General features: G+C 43.0%; 1 protein-coding gene and 1 long non-coding RNA gene across 6 annotated transcripts in view; one reads left to right on the forward strand and one right to left on the reverse strand.

Moving 5' to 3' along the window:
* The window catches only part of LOC137562584 (diacylglycerol O-acyltransferase 2-like), a 78,425-nt gene that overhangs the window by 18,790 nt on the left and 37,242 nt on the right, over nucleotides 1–22,393 (forward strand). For all 3 annotated transcript variants that reach the window (XM_068274072.1, XM_068274073.1, XM_068274074.1), the window contains 4 exons: nucleotides 1,701–1,796; nucleotides 7,007–7,114; nucleotides 7,220–7,290; nucleotides 9,311–9,515. In XM_068274072.1, coding sequence (XP_068130173.1) covers nucleotides 1,724–1,796; nucleotides 7,007–7,114; nucleotides 7,220–7,290; nucleotides 9,311–9,515 — 457 coding nt within the window. In that variant the 5' untranslated portion in view covers nucleotides 1,701–1,723. The remainder of the gene's footprint in view (nucleotides 1–1,700; nucleotides 1,797–7,006; nucleotides 7,115–7,219; nucleotides 7,291–9,310; nucleotides 9,516–22,393) is intronic.
* The window catches only part of LOC137562587 (uncharacterized), a 173,116-nt gene continuing 152,343 nt past the window's right edge, over nucleotides 1,621–22,393 (reverse strand). For all 3 annotated transcript variants that reach the window (XR_011030144.1, XR_011030145.1, XR_011030146.1), the window contains exon 5: nucleotides 1,621–1,789. This is a non-coding gene — a long non-coding RNA (uncharacterized lncRNA). The remainder of the gene's footprint in view (nucleotides 1,790–22,393) is intronic.

Consider the following 22,393-nt stretch of genomic DNA (forward strand, 5'->3'; position numbering starts at 1 on the left):
TGTCCAGGGCCGGTTCTAGACTTTTTGCTGCCAGAGGCCCCTCCCCCCACCGATTTTGAGTGATTGCGCAGCACACAACAATTCGCAATGCAGGTTGCAGCTGCGGTGCCTACAAAGAAAAGAAAAACTCACTATAGGTTGGTAGCTAGGTAAAGGTGCCCCCAATATAGGTTATACAAGTAGGTGTCCCCAGTATAAGTAAGCCAGGTAGGTTTCCCCAGAATAGGTTAGCCAGGTAGTTGTCCCTAGTATATGTTAGCCAGGTAGGTTTCCCCAGTATAGGTCATTCAAGTAGTTGCCCTTAATATAGGTTAGCCAGGTAGGCGCCCCCAGTATAGGTTAGCCAGGTAGGCGCCCCCAGTATAGGTTAGCCAGGTAGGCGCCCCCAGTATAGGTTAGTCAGGTAGGTTTTCCCAGTATAGGTTAGCCAGGTAGCTGCCCCCAATGTAGGTTAGCCAGGTAGGTGCCCTTAGTATAGGTTAGCCAGATAGGTGCCTCCAGTATAAGTTAGCCAGGTAGGTTTCCCCAGTATAGGTTAGCCATGTAGGTGCCCCAAGTATAGGTTAGCCAGGTAGGTTTCCCCAGTATAGGTTAGCCAGGTAGTTTCCCCCAGTATAGGTTAGCCAGGTAGGTTCCCCCAGTGTAGGTTACCCAGGTAGGTTTCCCCAATATAGGTTAGCCATGTAGGTGCCCCCAGTATAGGTTAGCCAGGTAGGTTTCCCCAGTATAGGTTAGCCAGGTAGGTTCCCCCAGTATAGGATAGCCAGGTAGATGCCCCAGTATAGGTTAGCCAGGTAGGTTTCCCAAATATAGGTTACCCAGGTAGGTTTCCCCAGTATAGGTTAGCCAGGTAGGTTCCCCCAGTATAGGTTAGCCAGGTAGGTTTCCCCAGTATAGGTTAGCCAGGTAGGTTTCCCCAGTATAGGTTAGCTAGGTTGGTCCCCCAGTATCTGTTAGCCAGGTAGGTTTCCTCAGTATAGGTTAGCCAGGTAGGTTCCCCCAGTATAGGATAGCCAGGTAGGTGGCCCCAGTATAGGTTAGCCAGGTAGGTTCCCCAGTATATGTTAGCAAGGTAGGTTTCCTCAGTATAGGTTAGCCAGGTAGGTTCCCCCAGTATAGGATAGCCAGGTAGGTGGCCCCAGTATAGGTTAGCCAGGTAGGTTCCCCAGTATATGTTAGCCAGGTAGGTTTGCCAAGTATAGGTTAGCCAGGTAGGTTCCCCCAGTATAGGATAGCCAGGTAGGTTCCCCAATATAGGTTAGCCAGGTAGGTTCCCCAGTATATGTTAGCCAGGTAGGTTTGCCAAGTATAGGTTAGCCAGGTAGGTTCCCCCAGTATAGGATAGCCAGGTAGGTTCCCCAATATAGGTTAGCCAGGTAGGTTTCCCCAGTATAGGTTAGCTAGGTTGGTCCCCCAGTATATGTTAGCCAGGTAGGTTTCCTCAGTATAGGTTAGCCAGGTAGGTTTTCCCAGTATAGGTTAGCCAGGTAGGTTCCCCTAGTATAGGATAGCCAGGTAGGTGGCCCCAGTATATTATTATATATATTATAATTATTATGTATTTATATAGCACTGACATCTTCTGCAGCACTTTACATAGTAAAGGTTGTGTGCCTGACATGGTTTGTGTTATACTTTATTATGATCCGTCTATTTTGTGGTACATGTGGGGTTACACCTCTGCTCTTCTGTGTGGACAGGTGACACAAGCACAAGGCTCGGGATGGAGGACTCGGTGAGAAAACACATCCTGGCGATCAGCGTCTTCCAGTGGGTGCTGACTTTCCTTCTGATGGGTAAGTAGAAGAAAAGAGGACCTTCAATATCTCTAGAAAATCATGTATCATGTAGAACACAGGTATTATTGAAAAACAAATCTGACAGACTTCATTTAAAGTACACCTGAACTGAAAGGGATATAGAGGCTGACATATTGTTATTTTGTATTTATATAGAGTCAACATCTTCTGCCACGCTGTACAGAGTATAATGTCTTGTCATTTAACTGTCACTCAGAGGGGCTGACAATCTAATCCCTACCATAAACATACATATATCCAGGCACATCGCCTCTAGTTAGGACATTACATAAATTATTAATTAATCCCTACCATAGTCACATGTCTAAGTATGTAGCGTGTAGTGCATGTATCATAGTCTAGGGCCAATTTAGAGGGAAGCCAATTAACTTGTCTGTATGTTTTTGGGAAGAAACCCACGCAGAAACAGGGAGAACATACAAACTCCTTGCAGATAGTTCCCTGGCTAGGATTTAAACCAGGGATCCAGTGATGCAAGGCAAGAGAGCTAAGCACCACTCTGCTGCATGCTTGTTCAGAGTCTATGGCTAAAAGCATTAGAGGCAGAGGATCAGCAGGATAGCCAGGCAACTGGTGTATAAATATGGCAGCCTCCATATACCTCTCACTTCAGTTGTCTTTTATGCTAGCCATACACAGCAACAGTGCTGCTCGGAAACCCCTTTTCAAAATCCGGATCCGGATACCAAGATATCCGATGCGGGTCAGATATCCGATTTTAAAATTTTCATATCCGAATCGGATATCCGACCACAGTATCCGGCCAGATTCGGATATCTGGATAGAAAAACCAGAAGTGGCCTTTAAATTGCTTTAACCGGTTCAGCACCTCAGTCCGAAAATCTCATGCATCCGAGCAACGTTCACCTCCCATTCATTCGCCTATAACTTTATTGCTACTTATCACAATGAATTGATCTATATCTTGTTTTTTCCGCCACTAATTAGGCTTTCTTTGGGTAGTACATTTTGATAAGAATTATTTTTTTCTAAACCTATTTTAACAGGAAGATTAAGAAAGAAATGAAAAAAATTCATTATTTCTCAGTTTTTGGCCATTATAGTTTAAAAATTAATATACGCTACCATAATTAAAACTCATGTATTTTATTTGTCCATCTGGCCCGGTTATTACACCGTTTAAACGATGTCCCTATCACAATTTATGGTGCCGATATTTCATTTAGAAATAAAGGTGCATTTTTTCAATTTGCGTCCATTACTATTTATAAGCTTATAATTTTAAATAATATAATAACATACTCTCTTGACATGCATATTTAAAAAGTTCAGACCCTTGGGTAACTATTTATGTTGTTTTTTTTTTTTTTTTTTTATTGTATTTTTTATTTTATTTTTTAATAAAAAAAAGTGTATGTGGGTAATTTTTGGTGTGGGAGGGAAACTGCTAATTTTAAATGTAAAATAATATTTTTTTTTATTAAAAATGTATGTTGGTGCAGTTTACTATTTGGCCACAAGATGGTCACAGTGAAAAAAGTCCTGGATGCGAACGATCTCGCATCCAGGAACTAAAATGCTGGGGAGAAGTTTCCTGGGGGCAGAAATACCGCGCTCTCTGGAGAGAAAGCGTCGGTATTTCTGCGGGGAAGTTAGATCGGTGAATGGGAATTATATTCCCATTCACTGATTAGGGGGCTAGCGGCGGGCAGCGGGGGCGCGCCAGATCGCGCGCACCACCCGGCGGCAGCAGCAGTGTCTATCTGGACGAGGAAGCTCGTCCAGGTTGGCTGAACTGGTTATAAAGGTTTTTTTTAGGGTAAATGAGGTATGTAGCTCATTATTTTTTTAAAGGGAAACACTAATTGATGATGTGGGAAATTAAAATTTTAAAATCCCCATTAAAAAGAAAATGGCTTTCAATTAACATTAGGCCTAGATTCCAGACAGCGGTCGTGCATCTCACATTGTGTCCAAAATCCGACCGCACAACTGGGACATGGTAGTTTTCAGCCCAGACACCTCCAAAAAATTACGCAACAATTGTGTTTTGGGTTAAATATAGGTGGTATCAGTGGCCTGTGGCACCCTGGCGGTGGGAGCTGCACAGGCAGCAGGAGCAGGGCAATGCAGCAGCAGGTGTAAAGTGTGCCAGGAGCATGCCGGTTGTGTCACTTGTCACGTGGCACATGTTACGTGTCATGTGCCAAGTGCCACGTGACAAGTGCTACGTGCAAATTGCCACATGACACGTGCCAAGTGCCATTTGCCACGTGCCGAGTGACAGTCAGACAGCAGAGGAGAAGACAATAGTGCACACTAACTGTCACACTGGCACTGCTCAGTAGCAGTTCTGTAGTAAGCTAACACAGTAGTACTACTACTCTAACAACTACTAGCACACTGACTGCAGTACTACAGTACTAACTACACAATAACACAGTAATCCTATTCCCTAACCTAACCTATACTGTAGCTAGCTAAGGCTAATAGCTGGCCAGCAGGCAGCAGCTGGCCTGGTCTGTGCACAGCACACATACAGACACATAGCAGCTGCAGCAGCCCTGCAGCACAGCACACACTCTGACTGTCACACAATGACATCAAGCTAATTAACAGTGTAGTGATAGTGAAAGGGTTAATCACTGAACAGCTTTAGGTTTATCACTGTATACAGCACTGCTAGGCCAGAAGCACTGGAGCATGTCTCTCAGTGACTAAGCAGTCACACAGGACAAGATTTCTCATCATGGCACCCACAGGGGGGCAGGCCAGGGTTCCTTTCTGTGATTGGGTGCCAGGGCTTAGGCTGGGAGCCCTCTGATTGGCTCAATGAGGTTATCTTCTTAGTTACAGTAATCGGATCCGGATATCTGCCTGATATCCGCGGATATCCGGGGTATGCAACCAAATATCCGCAGATAGCTATCCGGATTTGAAAAAAAATTCTGGAATCCGAATAGCTGAAAAAAGGTCGGATATCCGGGTTACCTGGATATCCGGAATCTGGATGAGCAGCACTGCACAGCAATGGTTGGTCTGATGTTCATGTTCAGCAGCACCTACTGTTCTGACCAATCAATAGTCTCTAAAACATTTTATTTATGAAAACAAGAATACAGTAACTATTTATTTTAAAAGATAAATTATTATACAATCTATCCCTCCATTTTTTTAAAATCTATACTTCTATCTTCTCTTCTGTAATCTGCTTTCTTCTTCTGTATACTTGTATCCTTAGATGTCACCTTACTCTGTACTGTATATGCTTTCTGGCATTTTCATCTGTAAACTTCTGTCTTATTTAAACCTATTTTGGTAGCAGGAAAAAAAAGGGCGCCGGCTGAGGGTGGACGAAAAGGGTGCTGCCATAGACTTTAATGCAATTATCGATAATACGGCGAAAAAAGCAGAAAAAAGGGCGCCACGATAAATATTGTTAACATTAGAACATTAGTTTTTGAAGTAGTTATCGTTTTAGAAGCTTGCAACATTATAGTTTTTATCATATTATTTCGCTTGTATGTACAGATTTTATGTTAGTAAATATATTATCATTTCTATGTGTAAAAGGGTGTTTCTGCAGAGGGAGTGGTTAGGATTAGGCACCACCGGGGGGGGGAGTGGTTAGGATTAGGCACCACCCAGGTGGTGGTTAGTTTTAGGCAACACCAGGGGTGGTGGTTAGGGTTAGGCACCACCAGGGTGTTAGGGTTAGGCCCCACTGGGGGGGGGGTTAGGATTAGGCTCCACCCAGGTGGTGGTTAGTTTTAGGCCACACCAGGGGTGGTGGTTAGGGTTAGGCACCACCAGGGTGTTAGGCCCCACTGGGGGGTGGTGGTTAGGGTTAGGCACCACCAGGGGGTGGTTAGGGTTAGGCACCACCAGGGTGTTAGGGTTAGGCATCACCGGGGGAGTGGTTAGGGATAGGCACCACCTGGGGTTAGGGTTAGGCACCACTGGGTGGTGGTGGTTAGGGTTAGGCGCCACCAGGGGAGTGGTTAGTTTTAGGCACCACCTAGGTGGAGGAGTGGGGAGGGTTCTGTGTGAGATCAGGGTTGGGTTAAGCTGTATTGTTGAATTACGTAACCATTTTTAGGTCTCTTTCACAGTGCGACGTTAAAGTCGCACGTTAGAAAAAGTTTTAACGTGGACTAACGCACAGCAATGCTAAGTCTGTGCAACATTCACAGTGCACACGTTGCGTTTGTGTGTAACGTGTAGCATTATTAAAAAGTGCTGCATGCTGTGCGTTATACACGTTATTAACTGCGGTGGACTGTTTGCACATGCTCAGTAATGACCTGGAAGCATGCTTTTCATTGCCTGTATGCCTACTGTATGTGACGATAACAGGGCATACAGTTGCGTTTTGACATTTTTGGGACGTTGTGTTGTTAGTTTGCGTTGCGACTTTAACGTCGCATCAAAACCCAACGTCCCAGTGTGAAAGTAGCCTTAACGTTAATATCTTTTTGTTATTATTTCCCGTCTGTTTTTACAATGGTATTTATAGTTAACCAAGTTTGACAATGATGTTTATCGTTATCAGATTTCGTTATCCACCGGCGCCATTTCGTTATCCAGCCGGGCCATTTTTTCACGGCGCCCTTTTTTCATGCACACCCTATTTTGTTCTGTTATTTTGTTCTCTCTTCTAAAAACTTTACTGAAGAGCTGCCTGATGTAGAACGGTTTCCACTCCCCACCACACGATGGTCCCTGCCACACCCCACTGCACTGCTAAACAAAGATCACAGGCCTTTCAATTATCCACCGGGACTCCGCATTCTTTCAATTATCTGAACCAATAAGAATCTTTCATGAGGAGAATCCTCATTAGTCTGATGAAAGGACCGACCAATGTTCAGAAAAAAAGACAGTTTAAATATGAGTGGCTGATTCCCAAGTTTATAGATCGACAGGGTTGGATTTGTAGTATTTTCCACCCAAGGCCACAATGACCCGCCGTGCCCTAGCCAATCCTCCTCACCTACACACACTTCCACGGGTCCCGGAAACAGGTCCCGACCTAGAAGAGTGTTTGTAGCAGAGTTTGTAGCAGGCGCTTGCTGTTGTGGTCCACATATTTGGCAGTTTAACTACTGGAGTGTGCCAGCCCGCTGCCCGCCCCTTACTTTCTGGTGCCCTAGGCCATGGCTTTGCCTAAAATGCTGCCATGTAAATTGGCATGTCTGTTTCACTTGAAGCCTTTCATTTTCCAGGGATCTGTTTCACCATCATCATCATATACCTCCTGTTTACCTCCCTCTGGGTGATTCCCGTGGTTTACTTCACCTGGTTCTACTTTGACTGGGACACTCCATGCCGAGGTAAGGGTTGTCTTTCGGCCATCTACTGGATGCTGCCATTTACTTATTAATGCCCACTGTTATTTGGTTAATGGTCTTCACTCGTTCTTGGTGGTCTCCCGGCAGGAGGTCGTCGGTCGGAATGGGTGAGGAGATGGACGGTGTGGAAACACTTCAGAGATTACTTCCCTATAAAGGTATTGAATTCAATTTAGTTATGCTATTGAAGTTCATTTTTATTAAACATATTTATTTGGTCCATTCCATGGTTGCTATTTTATTTATATTTAATATGGGTGTAACGAGCAGCGGGGACATGACCACCGCCGTCCCCGTCGCTCAGCTCGGAGCCCCACATGCTGGCTTGTCGCCGGCGCGTAGCATCAGAGCTATGCGCGCGCGCGGCCAGCGGCGAGACCTTTATCCGTCTCTCAGGCGCGTCAGCTGACCAGCTGGTCGGCTGACGTCACAGGGAGCACTCCTCGCTCCTGATTGGCCGAGCTGGCGGGGGCGTGTTTGAGAGTCCCCTGTCAGCATAAAGACAGTGAGCTGCCATTAGCTCGCTGTCTGTTGTTGAATACACTTCGTGCTAGCCCTCAGACCCTAGACTAGATCCCAGGTGTTGATGCCAAGAACTTCACACCTAGCCTAGGAAATATTGATATTGTATATCTGTTTATGACTCTTGCCTTAACTCTGACTCTGATCTCGTTTTCTGATTCTGTACTTCCGCCTTTCTGCCTCTCTGTTGCTGAACCTCTGCCTGATTACTGATTACTCTCCTGCCTCACGATTTTGTACCGATACTTACCTCTCTGTTGCTGAACCTCTGCCTGATTACCGATTACTCTCCTGCCTCACGATTTTGTACCGATACTTACCTCTCTGTTGCTGAACCTCTGCCTGTTTACCGATTACTCTCCTGCCTCACGATTCTGTACCGATACTTACCTCTCTGTTGCCGAACCTTGCCTGTCAGACCATCCTACTCACCAGTGGGCCCTTGCCACTGGTGAAGTGTGCTCTCTGTTGATACCCACCAGCTCCTCTGGTGCAGTCTCTTTAAACCAATCAGTTACTGTTGCACCAAGCACTTACACTTTGTATCCTTTAGCTATCCTTGTATTATTGGTGATGCTGCAGATCACCACATAATCAGGAATAGCGTCTGTATTATAGGTGATTCTGCAGATCACACATAATCAGACGTCTGAGTAGTTGCACATGATCGTGACAATGGGGTTGTTGTCATTCTCGGCTATTCCCAGATGTAGGCCAGATAGGGGGAAGGTAGGGGGTGGAGGAGGGCTGTTTATTTGTTAAGATCAGAAGACTAGTAGGGTGACTTAGAAATATATGAGTTCTGCTGCCCCATGGATCATGTAGCCAGGCCTCCTCTTCACGACAGCCAGGCAGTGTGCTTATACGCAGTGTTCCCCAACCCTGTCCTCAAGGCCCACCAACAGTGCACGTTTTGTGGAAATCCACACAGGTAGTTAATCAGCTCTGCTGAGACACTAATTACCCCACCTGCAAAACATGTACTGTTGGTGGGCCTGGAGGACAGGATTGGGGAACTAAGTACCTCATCTCTCCAGCTTCTGTGTATCTTAAAGGACCACAGAGGTGACATGATAAGATAGACGTGTGTGTACAGTGCCTAGCACACAGATAACTATGCTGTGTTCCTTTTTTTCTTTCTCTGCCTGAAAGAGTTAAAAATCAGGTATACCAGTGACAGTTTCCGCCTGGGTCAGGACAAGGTCACACTACAGCCTCACCCTCACTTATAAGGAATTACACACCTTCCGGTCAGTAAATGGCTTCTGAGTGCAGGAAAGAGATAAAAAGGGTCAATAATTCACAGATTTGAGCTCTGGCATACTTCAATGAAGGTGTCATTGAGCAGAGACAATGAAACAGTAAAAACTTAAAAAATAGATTCAAATATAAAATAAAACTGTAGAATATCTAAAAAAAAGTCATTTTTAGGAGGAGGATAGATATTATTGGTAATCCCATCAGTTTATTTTCACCTCGGATGTCCTTTCAGGAATGCTTGACTGGAGCGGGTAAACCTCCATAATGGATAAAGCCTGATAGAGTATTTGCAGGTGTTGGGTACAATGTGGACTGATTAGTGCTGTGTTCTCTGTGTGTCTTCCTCATGCTGTTCTATGAAGCCAACCATCGCTTGTGTTTTGTGACTCCTCACAGCTGATCTCGTCCTCACCACTCAGCCCGGACAGGAATTACGTCCTCGGGTGTCACCCTCACGGCATCCTCGCCACCTCCTCCTTCTGCAACTTTGCCACGGAGGCCACTGGTTTCTCTGAGCGGTACCCGGGTGTCCGGCCGTGGCTGGCTGTCCTGGCTGGGATCTTCAAGATGCCCATATACCGTGATTACCTCATGTCTGCAGGTGAGGCCTGTGTCAAAAGGAGCTCATGTTAAACTGCCAAAATCCGTGGCCTTGCTACTATAGTGAGTGTTAGGGTAGATTCCAAGTTGCTCTAAGCCTGCAGGAACAGGACATTACATCTTGCATATATCTTGACGTTAGTGTGGTGGTACCACAGTGTCCAATTCCCATAGGGCACATATATCCAACTGCAGGCCTCTAGGGCCATGTCCACGTCGGGTTGTGCAATAGTACAGAGGCAGCAGAGGAACAAAAGTTGGATTAAAAGGTTTAAAATGAAGTAGGTAGTGGTGGACTTATCCCTTCATGACAGACACAAAAATTCTGTTGATTTTTCAACACAAATAGTTTATTTACATACTCCAGATAGATGCGATGCGTTTCGCAAGTATATCCTGCTTCATCAGGCTATAGTGGGCAGTGCTGCTCATCAGGATTCCAGATATCCGGGTAACCCGTATATCCGACCATTTTTACGCTATCCGGATCAGATTCCAGATTTCTCTAGAAATCCGGTCAGCTATTTGCGGATATTTGGCCGCATAACCCGGATATCCACGGATATCCAGATTCGAAATACTGTAACTAAGGAGCTGACGCCCTGGAGCCAATTAGAGGGCTTCCAGCAGAAGCCCTAGCAACCAATCACAGAGGGAAGCCCTGGCCAGCCCCACCTGACCTCATTGAGTCAATCAAAGGGCTCCCAGCCTAAACTCTGGCACCCAATCACAGAAAGGAACACTGTCCAGCCCCTCTGTATAATAAGGAGGGCTGCCATGATGAGACATATCGTATTAGCTTGCTGAATGCTCACTGAGAGACATGCTGGTGGCCTAGCAAGGGGGCTGTTCACAGTTATAAACCTAAAGCTGTTCAGTGATTAACCCCTTCACTACTATTACTACACTACTGTTAAATTGTTAATTAGCTTGATTGATGTCATAGTGTGACAGTCAGAGTGTTTGCTCCAGTGCTGCTGGGCCAAGGGCTGTACACAGTGATAAGTTGTTCAGTGATTAACTCCTTCACTACTATCACTACACTATTGTTAATTCGTTAATTAACTTGATTAATGTCATTGTATGACAGTCAGAGTGTGTGTTCCAGTGCTGCTGGCCTAGCAGTGATAAACCGAAAGCTGTTCAGTGATTAACCCCTTCACTATCACTACTGTTAAATCATTAATTAGCTGGATGTCATTTGTGTGACAATCAGAGTGTGTGCTGCAGATAGCTGCTATGTGTGTGTGCTGTGCACAGACCAGACCAGCTGCTGCCTGCTGGCCAGCTATTAGCCTTAGGTATAGGTTAGGTTAGGGTTACTGTGTTATTGTGTAATTACTAGTTAGTACTGTAATACTGCAGTCAGTGTGCTAGTAACTGTTAGAGTAGTAGTACTACTGTGTTAGCTTTCTACAGAACTGCTGTGCTGTGAGCAGTGGCAGTGTGACAGTTAGTGTGCACTAGTGTCTTCTCCTCTGCTGTCTGACTGTCACTCGGCACTTGCCACATGTCACTTGACAAGTGTCACATGGCACTTGCCACAAGTCACTTGCCAAGTGTCACGTGGCACTTGCCAAGTGTCACGTGGCACTTGCCACATGTCACTTGCCACATGTCACTTGCCAGGGGGCACTTGCCACGTGTCACTTGACAAGTGTCACATGGCACTTGCCACAAGTCACTTGCCAAGTGTCACGTGGCACTTGCCAAGTGTCACGTGGCACTTGCCAAGTGTCACTTGCCACATGTCACTTGCCAGGTGGCACTTGCCAAGTGTCACGTGGCACTTGCCAAGTGTCACGTGGCACTTGCCACGTGTCACTTGCCAGGTGGCACTTGCCACGTGTCACTTGGCAAGTGACACGTGACACTTGGCAAGTGCCACGTGACATGTGCCACGTGACACTTGGCAAGTGCCACGTGACACGTGCCAATTGCCACATCCGGCATGCTCCTGGCACACATTACACCTGCTGCTGTATTGCCCTGCTCCTGCTGCCTGTGCAGCTCCCGCCGCCAGGCCAGGGTGCCACAGACCACTGATACCACCTATATTTAACCCAAAACACAATTGCTGCGTAGAGGTGTCTTGACTGAAAACTGTCATGTCCCAGTTATGCGGTTGGACTTCGGACATAATTTGGGCTGCACGACCGCTGTCTGGAACCTGGGCCTAATGTTAATTGGCAGCCATTTTTTTTTATTTGGGAGGGGAGGAGGGGGATTTTAAGTCCCCACATCATCAATTAGTGTTCCCCTTTACAAAATAATGATGCTACATGCCTCATATACCCTAAAAAACGTTTTTTAAAGCAATTTAAAGGCCACTTCCGGTTTTTCTATCCAGATATCCGAATTTGCCCGGATATCCCGGATACTAGGGTTGGATATCCGAATTGGATTGGAAAATTTTGAACTCGGATATCCGACCCGGATCGGATATTATTATTATTATTTATTGTATTTATAAAGAGCCAACATATTACGCAGCGCTGGGTATATGGGTATCCGAGCAGCACTGATAGTGGGAGTATAAACTGTGGGACAGAGGAAACTTAAGCTCAGTACAAGTGCATGACTGTTTATGAGTATGATGTTAAAGAGACACTGAAGCGAAAAAAATATATATGATATAATGAATTGGTTGTGTACTATGAATAATTACCAGAAGATTAGCAGCAAAGAAAATATTCTCATATTTTTATTTTCAGGTATGTAGTGTGTTTTCTAACATTGCATCATTCTCTAATATGTGCAGATTACACAACACTCAGCATTCAAAATGATTCTTTCAGAGCAGTCTGTGAACTAATGACCTCTCCTCTGGCAGATAAAAAGAAAACTGTTCACTTACAGTTGAGATAATAAAAGTCAGAAGACAGCCCTCTCCACGACTTTGAAAGTCGTAGAGCTTAATGGCTTTTTTGCATAAAGATAACAACTGGAGTTTCTTAACTCTTCCTGTACTGGAAACAATTACACTGATGTATCTGATCTTAATGTTTTATTTCTTAGCTGTGCTACACATACAAATCATAATATCATATTTTTTTTTCGCTTCAGTGTTAAGCTCAGTACAAGTGCATGACTGTTTATGAATATGTTGTTAAGTACGTCAGAAAGTGCACACAATTGTTTAAACAAAATTAGGCAGGTGCATAAATTTGGACACCACAAATAATAAATGAAATCAATATTTAGTAGGTCCTCCTTTTGCAGAAATTACAGCCTCTAAACGCTTCCTGTAGGTTCCAATGAGAGTCTGGATTCTGGTTGAAGGTATTTGGATCATTCCTCTTTACAAAACATCTCTAGTTCATTCAGGTTTGATGGCTTCCGATCATGGGCAGCTCTCTTTAACTCAAACCACAGATTTTCAATTTTATTCTCGTCTGGGGACTGAGATGGCCATTCCAGAATGTTGTATGCCTCTGCACTACTGCACAGCTACTGAGTCCACCCCTGGTGGATGGTTGTTGCCCCTTTATCCAATCTACAGAAAGCGACTTCTTAATCCTTAGTGGGGACGTGTCTAATCTCCTCACCTGCCTTTACAGTGGTTGTCTGGACGGTAACCCTGGTTTGTGAGTATTAAATTATACTTACACTTTACACCCACATTTCCAGTACATACTACACTATACTGGGCTCTCGGTGTCTCCATTATATCCATGTCAGAGTTTAGGATGGACTGAGAAATGGAGAAGTGTGTTCCACTTAATGACCCACCTTTCCTGATTCAGTTTCATCAATTAATTTGAGCTGTGCCAAAAATGTGTGAGGACCTCGGCCCTGGAGGACTGGAGTTGGACATCCTTGCAGGGGGAAATTACCATCAAGCACCAGTGAAACGACCTAAAGATGCCGCAAGTGGTGTCCACCTGTTGCGGAAACAGCTGTGCAGCCTGGATATCTGTCCCCTGGCACTCCCCTCTCCTATTTTGAAACTGTGGCGGACATGTCCACTCCACTGATTTAACATGCTCAGACTGGCACAGAGGGAGGGTCAGAAATGCTGACATGCCTGGCATGCTGTCTATCAAGTTCATCCAAAAATCATCCAGAAGTATTGATCGGACATCACAGAAAATCCGGGTGGATCATGGACAGGGCAGGTGTTGTATTTGTTCGATAGGCTATAGCATTGCACTTTAGCACTCAGGGGCTTGGGGCAGTTGCCCTATGGATGGGCTGGCCCTGCAAGGGGGAAGGGGGGAAGAGGGAGAGGGAGTGGTTTATACTAGAGGTACCTTAAAGGACAACTGTAACGAGAGGGTTATTGAGCCTGCCATATTTATTTCCTTTTAAATAACGCTCCTGCACTCGTGCACGCCACCGGCCGCTCGCCCAGAGATCAATGAACAGGAAAAACCATTCCCGTTTGTTGATCTCAGTCCCCCAGCAATGATCGGCTGCTTCTATGAGAAGCAGCGCGATCATTGTGAAAATAAAAACTTTCCCAGCCTCCCTGAACTTCCTGCAAGTGTCCTTCCTACGCTTACAGGATGCATTCACAAAAAGTTACTGTGGCCATCTTGTGGCCAAATAGCAAAACTACAGCCAAAAGCATTTTTCATATACAAATGCAGTTTTACATTATAAAGTAACTCATTATCTCCCACACTCCCCCAATTTTTTTTTTTTTTTGCAATTAAAAAAAAAATTACAATAAAAAATAAAATAAAATACATAAATAGTTACCTTAGGGACTGAACTCTTTAAATATTTATGTCAAGAGGGTATAACACTGTTACTTTATAAACTATGGGCTTGTAATTAGGGATGGACGCAAAACTGAAAAAAATGCACCTTTATTTCCAAATAAAATATTGGCATCAAACATTGTGATAGGGACATAATGTAAATGGTGTAATAACCGGGACAAATGGGCAAATACTTTTTATGGGTTTTAATTACAGTAGCATGCATTATTTAAAAACTATAATAGCCGAAAACTGAAAAATAATGATTTTTTTCCCACATTTTTTCCTATTTTCGCATTAAAACACATTTAGAATAAAATAATTCTTGGCATAATGTCCCACCTAAAGAAAGCCTATTTGGTGGTGAAAAAAACAAGATATAGCTCATTTCATTGTGATAAGTAATAATAAAGTTATAGACCAATGAATGGAAGGAGCGCTGAAAGGTGAAAATTGCTCTGGTGCTCAAGGGGTAAAACCCCTCAGTGGTGAAGTGGTTAACCATTACACTATCCAGCCACCTTGTGTTCCTTTTCTTTGTTTTGGCTGTGAATTAGTAATCCAGTGCTATGAATCTCAGTCTTTCTGCAGTTGGACTGAGTGCAGCTGCAGCTGTGTTAGTAATTGCTGTTGTTCCGCTGATACCTTAGAAGAAATAATAACATTGCTGTATGACTGTGAGGTGCAATTCTGATGTAGGTGAAAGAGTAAGGAGAAAAGTCCATTAGGGCCATCGGGTGTACGATGCAATTGCAGTGCGTTTATGTTTTCCATTTTCAATGGTAGGAAAAAAAACTTGCTGGGAAAAACAGCTGTTTCCAACTTCCAAAAAAGCAAGCAGCATCTCCTTCCACTGACATCATCTGCCAGCAGTAAAAAGTCACCATGTGGCAAATGTCAGAATGTAAATCAGGGAGAGGAAAGGTTTTACAATGGGCAAACACTGACTAAATCATTATCACAGGGGGCACGGTCACCATGACATGGGACTCCCAGAAATGTGAAGTATTTGTGGTGGGTGAATTGGAAAGGTGAGTTAATGTAACAGCTACAGTAGCGCACTCAGCATGTGCTCCCCCTGTGCGCTATCTGGGTACAGTGGGGCTCTCTGGCTGTCAAAAACCTGAGCGGTTTTTGCCTTTTTCATGATTGCTAACTCAGTAAAGGACCAGCCCTTAAAGCGTTGCTATCATATAAATCCGGCATAGCGGGGTCTGAACCCTCTATAACAGTAATTATAGATTGACGGTATACCTTGAAATGAATCAGAGCACTCACTATATGATTTTATATAAAAAATTGTATTTGCTTATCATACAGCATATATACAAAATATGAACAGTTCCAAGTAGTGTTTCCTTATTAACAGTATTCCATCTTATCAAGGCTTTAGAGCCAGGCAATTATCAATCTTCTAAGTACATTCAAAAAGTAATATAACTGTTGTGTTATGTAGAATAAGTTCAAAAGTAGTCTCATCTATATCAATAGCTGTGTATCTAGTAGCTGTGTAAAACTTGTAGTAATCTTCTTAAAGAAATAGCATAAAAAAATAGCTTCTAAAAACTTCTTGCTAACATCTTAATAAAACTTAATGCTGAAAAATTAATAAAGTAAATCACCAGAATATTAAGCATATTACCCCTTCTCTGTCATCTCTTCAGCATCTAGAACCACTTGTGGGAAGGTAGCTTCTGCCTCATGTGTCTTCTCAGGAGATTGTTGGGCTTCTGCAAACTATAAGCTTTCAGCCTCTACCTTTATAGGGGTAGGAAGCAATATGGCTGCCTAATCTGGACTTTCCCTGAATCCCAGGTTCTGATTGGCTAAAGCTGCGTGCGTCAATGCTTTATCATGTTTTGATTACCTAAGTCATAATATTATTGTTTATAAATTCTTAATTACCTTATCTTGTGGGAATTTACGTCATTTGGAGTGCTTGACATTTTGTTTAGGTCATTTCTGAAGCACTTAATTAAAAATGGACGTCAACAGCCATCTTGTCTGTTGGCTGACCCAGACATGGAGACTAAACAATGTCATTCATGACGCATTTCTGATAAAGTGTTCCCTGTTAATTATGTTGAAATGTCTTGGTACTTCCCCAGACATGAGATTGGTCAGGTTGACACTGTAACCAGACCTGTAAGAGCCTTCAGCAATTTAAGGCTTATTGAAACATACAAGGCTTCTAATATACTTATTTAAATATAAAGCTTATTATATAATTCTTCTTAAAACAATGAATCATATAAGGAATAATTGCATATTAAATCTTAATAATATAAAATCAATGTCTATGTTTTTGTCTTTCTTATAAAATAAATATAATGTCCACCGGCAGAGGTCAGCATTTCATAACAAATAACAAACAGTATTAATAATGTTGTGGCATCATTGAATCCTGTTTAATTGTGAAAAACCCTTGTTTTATATTTTATATCTCTCATATTTTGACTTTCTCTGTCTGGGAAATGTTTTGCTGGCCTTGGCCTTCAACCAAGGAACATGTAAACAAAATTGTCTAGAACCAAAACAATCCCACAAGAGTGTTTTACTGTCTCAAATTATCACTAGCTTTTAAATATATTTCACAGTATTAAAGTATATTATATAGGGTTTAACAATAACTATTTATTTCTTTGGAAGGATTGTATTGATTATTAATATTTATATATATATATATATATATATATACACATATGACAGTTTTTCCTGCATAAATAAAACCGCTAGAATTCTGACATCCCCCCTTGCAGGAAAATGATGGCAGATGATTAGCAATCTCCGTAGTTGTTATATTTCTCCGGGAAAAAAAAAATTCTATATTCAAAATTAAAAGTAATGCAATCTTTCATTCTTGCAAAACCTTGCTCATTAAGTAGCGTTGTCAGCTGTGCTACCTGTCTGACAATATACTCAATAGTAAGATTAATATCTTCTCCAATAAACATATTTTGCTTGTCTAGATATGGCTATAGTCTTTGTATATAACACATGCAGGGGCGGACTGACCATTAGGGCACTCGGGCACGGACCGAGGGCCCGTGGTCAGGGGGGGCCCGCCACCCGCCATAGAACCCTGAGCAGCCAGGAGGGGAGACAGCCAGTGAAGGAGGGCGATGGGCATAGCAGCGGAGAAGGGGGGAAGTTTCCCCCCCCCTCCTCTCACCTTGGGGCCCCCCTTCCTGGCTCTCCCCTCCGTAATCTGTAATGTGTTGGACAGCTGGAAGCGGCTGACAGCGGGCGGAGACGCTGTTCAGCCACCGGAGGGATCGCTGATCTGTGTGCAGCTAGTCTGGGCTTGAGAAGCCCAGACTAGCTGCACACAGATCAGCGATGCCTCCGGTGGCTGAACAGCGGTAAGTCTCCGCCTGCTGTCAGCCGCTTCCAGCTGTCCGACACATTACAGATTACGGAGGGGAGAGCCAGGAAGGGGGGCCCCAAGGTGAGAGGAGGGGGGGAAACTTCCCCCCTTCTCCGCTGCTATGCCCATCGCCCTCCTTCACTGGCTGTCTCCCCTCCTGGAGACACCTACAAGCCTGGCTGCATATACTGGGGAGACCTATACACCTGGCTGCATATACTGGGGGCACCTATAGACCTGGCTATACTGGGGAGACCTATACATCTGGCTGCATATACTGGGGGCACCTATACACCTGACTACATATACTGGGGGCACTTATACACCTGACTACATATACTGGGGGCACTTATAGACCTAGCTACATATACTGGGGGCACTTACAGACCTGGCTATACTGGGGAGACCTATACACCTGGCTGCATATACTGGGGGCACCTATACACCTGGCTACATATACTGGGGGCACTTATAGACCTAGCTACATATACTGGGGGCACCTATAAACCTGGCTATACTGGGGACACCTATACATCTGGCTGCATATACTGGGGGCACCTATACACCTGACTACATATACTGGGGGCACTTATACACCTGACTACATATACTGGGGGCACTTATAGACCTAGCTACATATACTGGGGGCACCTATAAACCTGGCTATACTGGGGACACCTATACACCTGGCTGCATATACTGGGGGCACTTATACACCTGGCTATACTGGGGAGACCTATACACCTGGCTATACTGGGGAGACCTATACATCTGACTGCATATACTGGGGGCACCTATACACCTGACTACATATACTGGGGGCACCTATAGACCTGGCTATACTGGGGACACCTATACACCTGGCTACATATACTGGGGACACCTAAAGACCTGGCTATCTATACAGGAGACACCTATAGACCTGGCTATCTGTACTGGGGACACCTATAGGCCTGGCTACCTATTCTGGAGAGACCTGTAGATCTGGCTACCTATACTGGGGACAGCTATAGACCTGGCTATCTTAACTGGGGACATCTATAGACCTGGCTATCTTAAATGGGGACATCTATAGACCTGGTTATCTATTCTGGGGACACCTGTAGATTAGGCTACTTATACTGGGGACACCTATAGACCTGGATACCTGCACTGGGAAAACCTATAGACCTGGATACTTCCACTGGGGATACCCTTTGACCTGGTTACCTATACTGGGGGCACCTATTTTGGGGGAACTGCTGCCAGATTAACTATTTTTGGGGAACTGCTGCTGCCAGATTAAGTGTATTTTGAGAAACATCTGCCAAATTATGTGTATTTTTGGGGAACCGCTGCCAGATTGTGTATAATGGGGGAACTGCTGCTTCCAGATTCTGTGTATTTTGGGGGAACCACTGCTGCTACATGTATTTTTGGTGATCCGCTGCCAAATTATGTATATTTGGGGGAACCGCTGCTGCCAGATAACGTCTATTTTGGGGGAACGACTGCCATATTATCTGTATTTTGGAGGAACCTCTGCCAAATTGCATGGATTTTTGGTGAAATGCTGTCAGATTACATGTATTTTGGGGGGAAGCACTATGGCAGAGTTCAAACTTCCCCAGCAGACCTTTTACACCACTGCTAAGGTCATGTATATTTTGCCCCACCCATGACCACGCCCACATTCTGTTGCGTGACCACACCCATTTTTGGCGCGCCGCGGTTTTTGTCACTGTGTAATATCTCAATATAACATATTTACTGTTGTCAATAAATGATTATATCTTAGTCTGTAAAAATATATCGTGAAAGGTGGGAAACACTGGTATGGGGGCCCCATAATCTCCTATTGCCCGGGGGCCCCATGAGTTGTCAGTCCGCCCCTGAACACATGTATGGATTCACCCTTGAATTTGTAGTTTCTATCACTTTGGTAGCTTGTGTAGATATGTAGGGAAATTCTAGGCAATATTTGTCAAGTCATGTAGTGAAATTTAAAGTTCAAAATGTATAAACAGGAATTATACCGTTCATGTGGCCCCTAGGTTCTTTTGAACACAATACATTCAACATTTTATTGTTAGCTTACAACAGGTTAATTAGTTAGTTGGTTAGTATTATGTATTAATACAGTTAATTACACCTTTCTTATACCACAAGGTTTCTTTCACAAATGGTATGTAGTAAAATAAAGTATATGTAGTTTACCAGTAGAATCCCATAAAATAATGTCATCTTTCTATTTAGATATAGATATCATATAAAAAAAATGTAGGCATGGAAAAGTTCTTTAGCAATTCAAATTGCAAGCTAGCTAGTTGCAGTAGCTGTTTTCAAATATATTCTCAATAAAACATATATATTAACATCTCATTGTTGAAGTTGCTTCTCTAGTTCATATTTCCAATATTTTGGAGTAATTCTCTCTCTTGGATTTATCAGGAACTTTACCACTGATTTAAAAGTCTCTTGAAACTTATGTTGTAGACCGTCAGCATTCTTGTATGTAAATCTTGCATGTTTACTTTCACAAAAAAAGTCAAATGTGATAGATTATCTTGTAGATTAAGTTTGACATATGGTTGTTTTCTTGTTAAAGCGGACCCAAACCAAACATTTTTTTAATTAAAAAGATTTAGTTGCACCACTCTGACACATACAAAGATAAATAAACATTCCTTCAAACCTATGAGCATTTCAGTGCACGCTTTTCACCCTTCTCTTTGCATAACTAGGGTTATACAGGTGGCAGCCATTAGCAATTCCTCCATTGCTGGACACCATCTCCTCCACCAGTTTGAAAAATGCCGGCAATTTGAAAGGAAGGGAGGGGTTCCTCCAATAAATGTAAAATATTTTATTTTTGTCATCATGCAGCTGAAAAAAGGCTGCAATTTATTATTATAATTTAGAAAATAGATTTTATTTCTGAAATCTTGTATTTTTAATTTGGGTCCACTTTAAGTACAGTCTCTTCTCACGGCAATACTTAATGTAGTTACACACTTGATCCTGGATATATCATGTGTAGATCTTCTCTCTGATTGAAGTAGTTCTCCGCACCAATCATTCATTAGTATTGGAATCAGTAGTCATTCAGAATTTTCATTTCTGGAAACTTCTTTAACAGGTATCATATGTTTCATATAGCTTTAAGTCAAGTGTCTGTAATTCTTGTATACAACATGCAGTTCTCATGATAATATGATAGGATCCCCCCTTGGGCCGCTTTATAGCAATCTAGTACCAGTCCAATGTTTTACTAGCAGTGAAGTCTGCCACTTTAACGCATTATTGACAGTTCAGGTTGTTTAGAACATTTCATCTGTAATATTATCAAATAGCCTCGCAAATAACTCTCGCATTTCTGAGTTGACTATAGCTAGTCATCTTGCATCTTTACGCCTAGTGTGTAGGGCAGTCTTTGCACACCATGGCACTTGAAGACGTTTCACTCTCTTAGTTTCTTCAGTACTTTTCTTGTATATATAGGGATTAGGTATTTAATTGATATTTGAGCTGTTCTTGCTCTTCTCCAAGTCATGTAGCGGGTGCTCCTCTAATTATGGTGCATCTTCCTTTTCCACCATTAGGCAATAACTTGTATGCTAGAACCAGTCATAGGGCGATTTCATTTGTCCCAGGATGCTTTCTTGAAACTTGAAAAGGATGAGTAACAACGGTCATCTACAAGTTGTGTTTTCAAAGAGATCTTTGTATTGTTCTCCTTATCAGTCGGGTTGCAATTTAGTACAGTTGCCATTCACTATACAGAGCTATGTGCAGATTTACAATAGTCCCTTTCTGAACATATCTTTTCATCATTTAGGATATTTTCATCTCTCTTGGAATGCAAACAAATGTTAAACTGTCCTTTATTCTTGTGAATTGGATTTTCTCTTTTAATTGTCCATGTATTGCATATTTGAACATTTCTGAAAAATATTTTTCTTTAACTTCATGTGAACAGCGCAGTGGCGTAGGGGTTAGTGCTCTCGTCTTGCAGTGCTGGGTCTGAGAGGAGTTTGTATGTGCTCTCTGTGTCTGTGTGGGTTTCCTCCGGACACTCTGGTTTCCAACTGTTCAGATAGTACTGGAATGGCTAGGTTGGGCATCATCTTCAAGGATAAAGGCTGTATGAGCAAATCCAGCAGTCACTCTTGGTCAGGCGCTGGGCATACTGTTGATGCATCAAGTTCAATTTATTTTTTAAGTCTTCCTTGTAAGTTGCAAAGTTCAGCTTTTGTAGTCATCAAATGTATCAGGTACAGCAAACCCCATTGTATGGGCATTTTTGCGGATAATTGATATTGTTCTCAGCACCTATGAGAAAAATAAAAAGGAAGAGGAGAGAAGGGAAAACACAAAAAAAGTAATATGCAACATTCTGGTGAATTTTCAGCATAAAAAAAACTAACTCACTACTACCTTCCCACTTGTGGTTCAAAAAGAAAAATATTATTGATGCTATATGGTGCTGGGTGCATTCTTACTAGTTTGCTCTAGTGTTCAAACTTATAACATCAGGTTCCTTCTCTTCTTGCTTATGTCTTTTCTTAAGTTCATCTTAGTTTGTCTTTTAAAAATCAAAGTAGTATTATCCATTTTCTGTAAATGTTGAGATATGTCTTCTCTTTGAAAAGTGTTCATTTTCTTCTTCTGAAATAAAAAAAACTTTCACGTTTAAGCTGTGTATTAAATCCATTGATAGCATATCATACATGTCTTCATTGGTTGCTTCATGTGTGTCGTGGCTTTTATCATAGCTTGACATCAGTAAGTCCTTGTCCATGTACAAAAACATTTTCTCTTGTTATC

This window comes from Hyperolius riggenbachi, chromosome 3, assembly GCF_040937935.1.
Source record: "Hyperolius riggenbachi isolate aHypRig1 chromosome 3, aHypRig1.pri, whole genome shotgun sequence".
In the NCBI taxonomy this organism is placed as follows: domain Eukaryota; kingdom Metazoa; phylum Chordata; class Amphibia; order Anura; family Hyperoliidae; genus Hyperolius; species Hyperolius riggenbachi.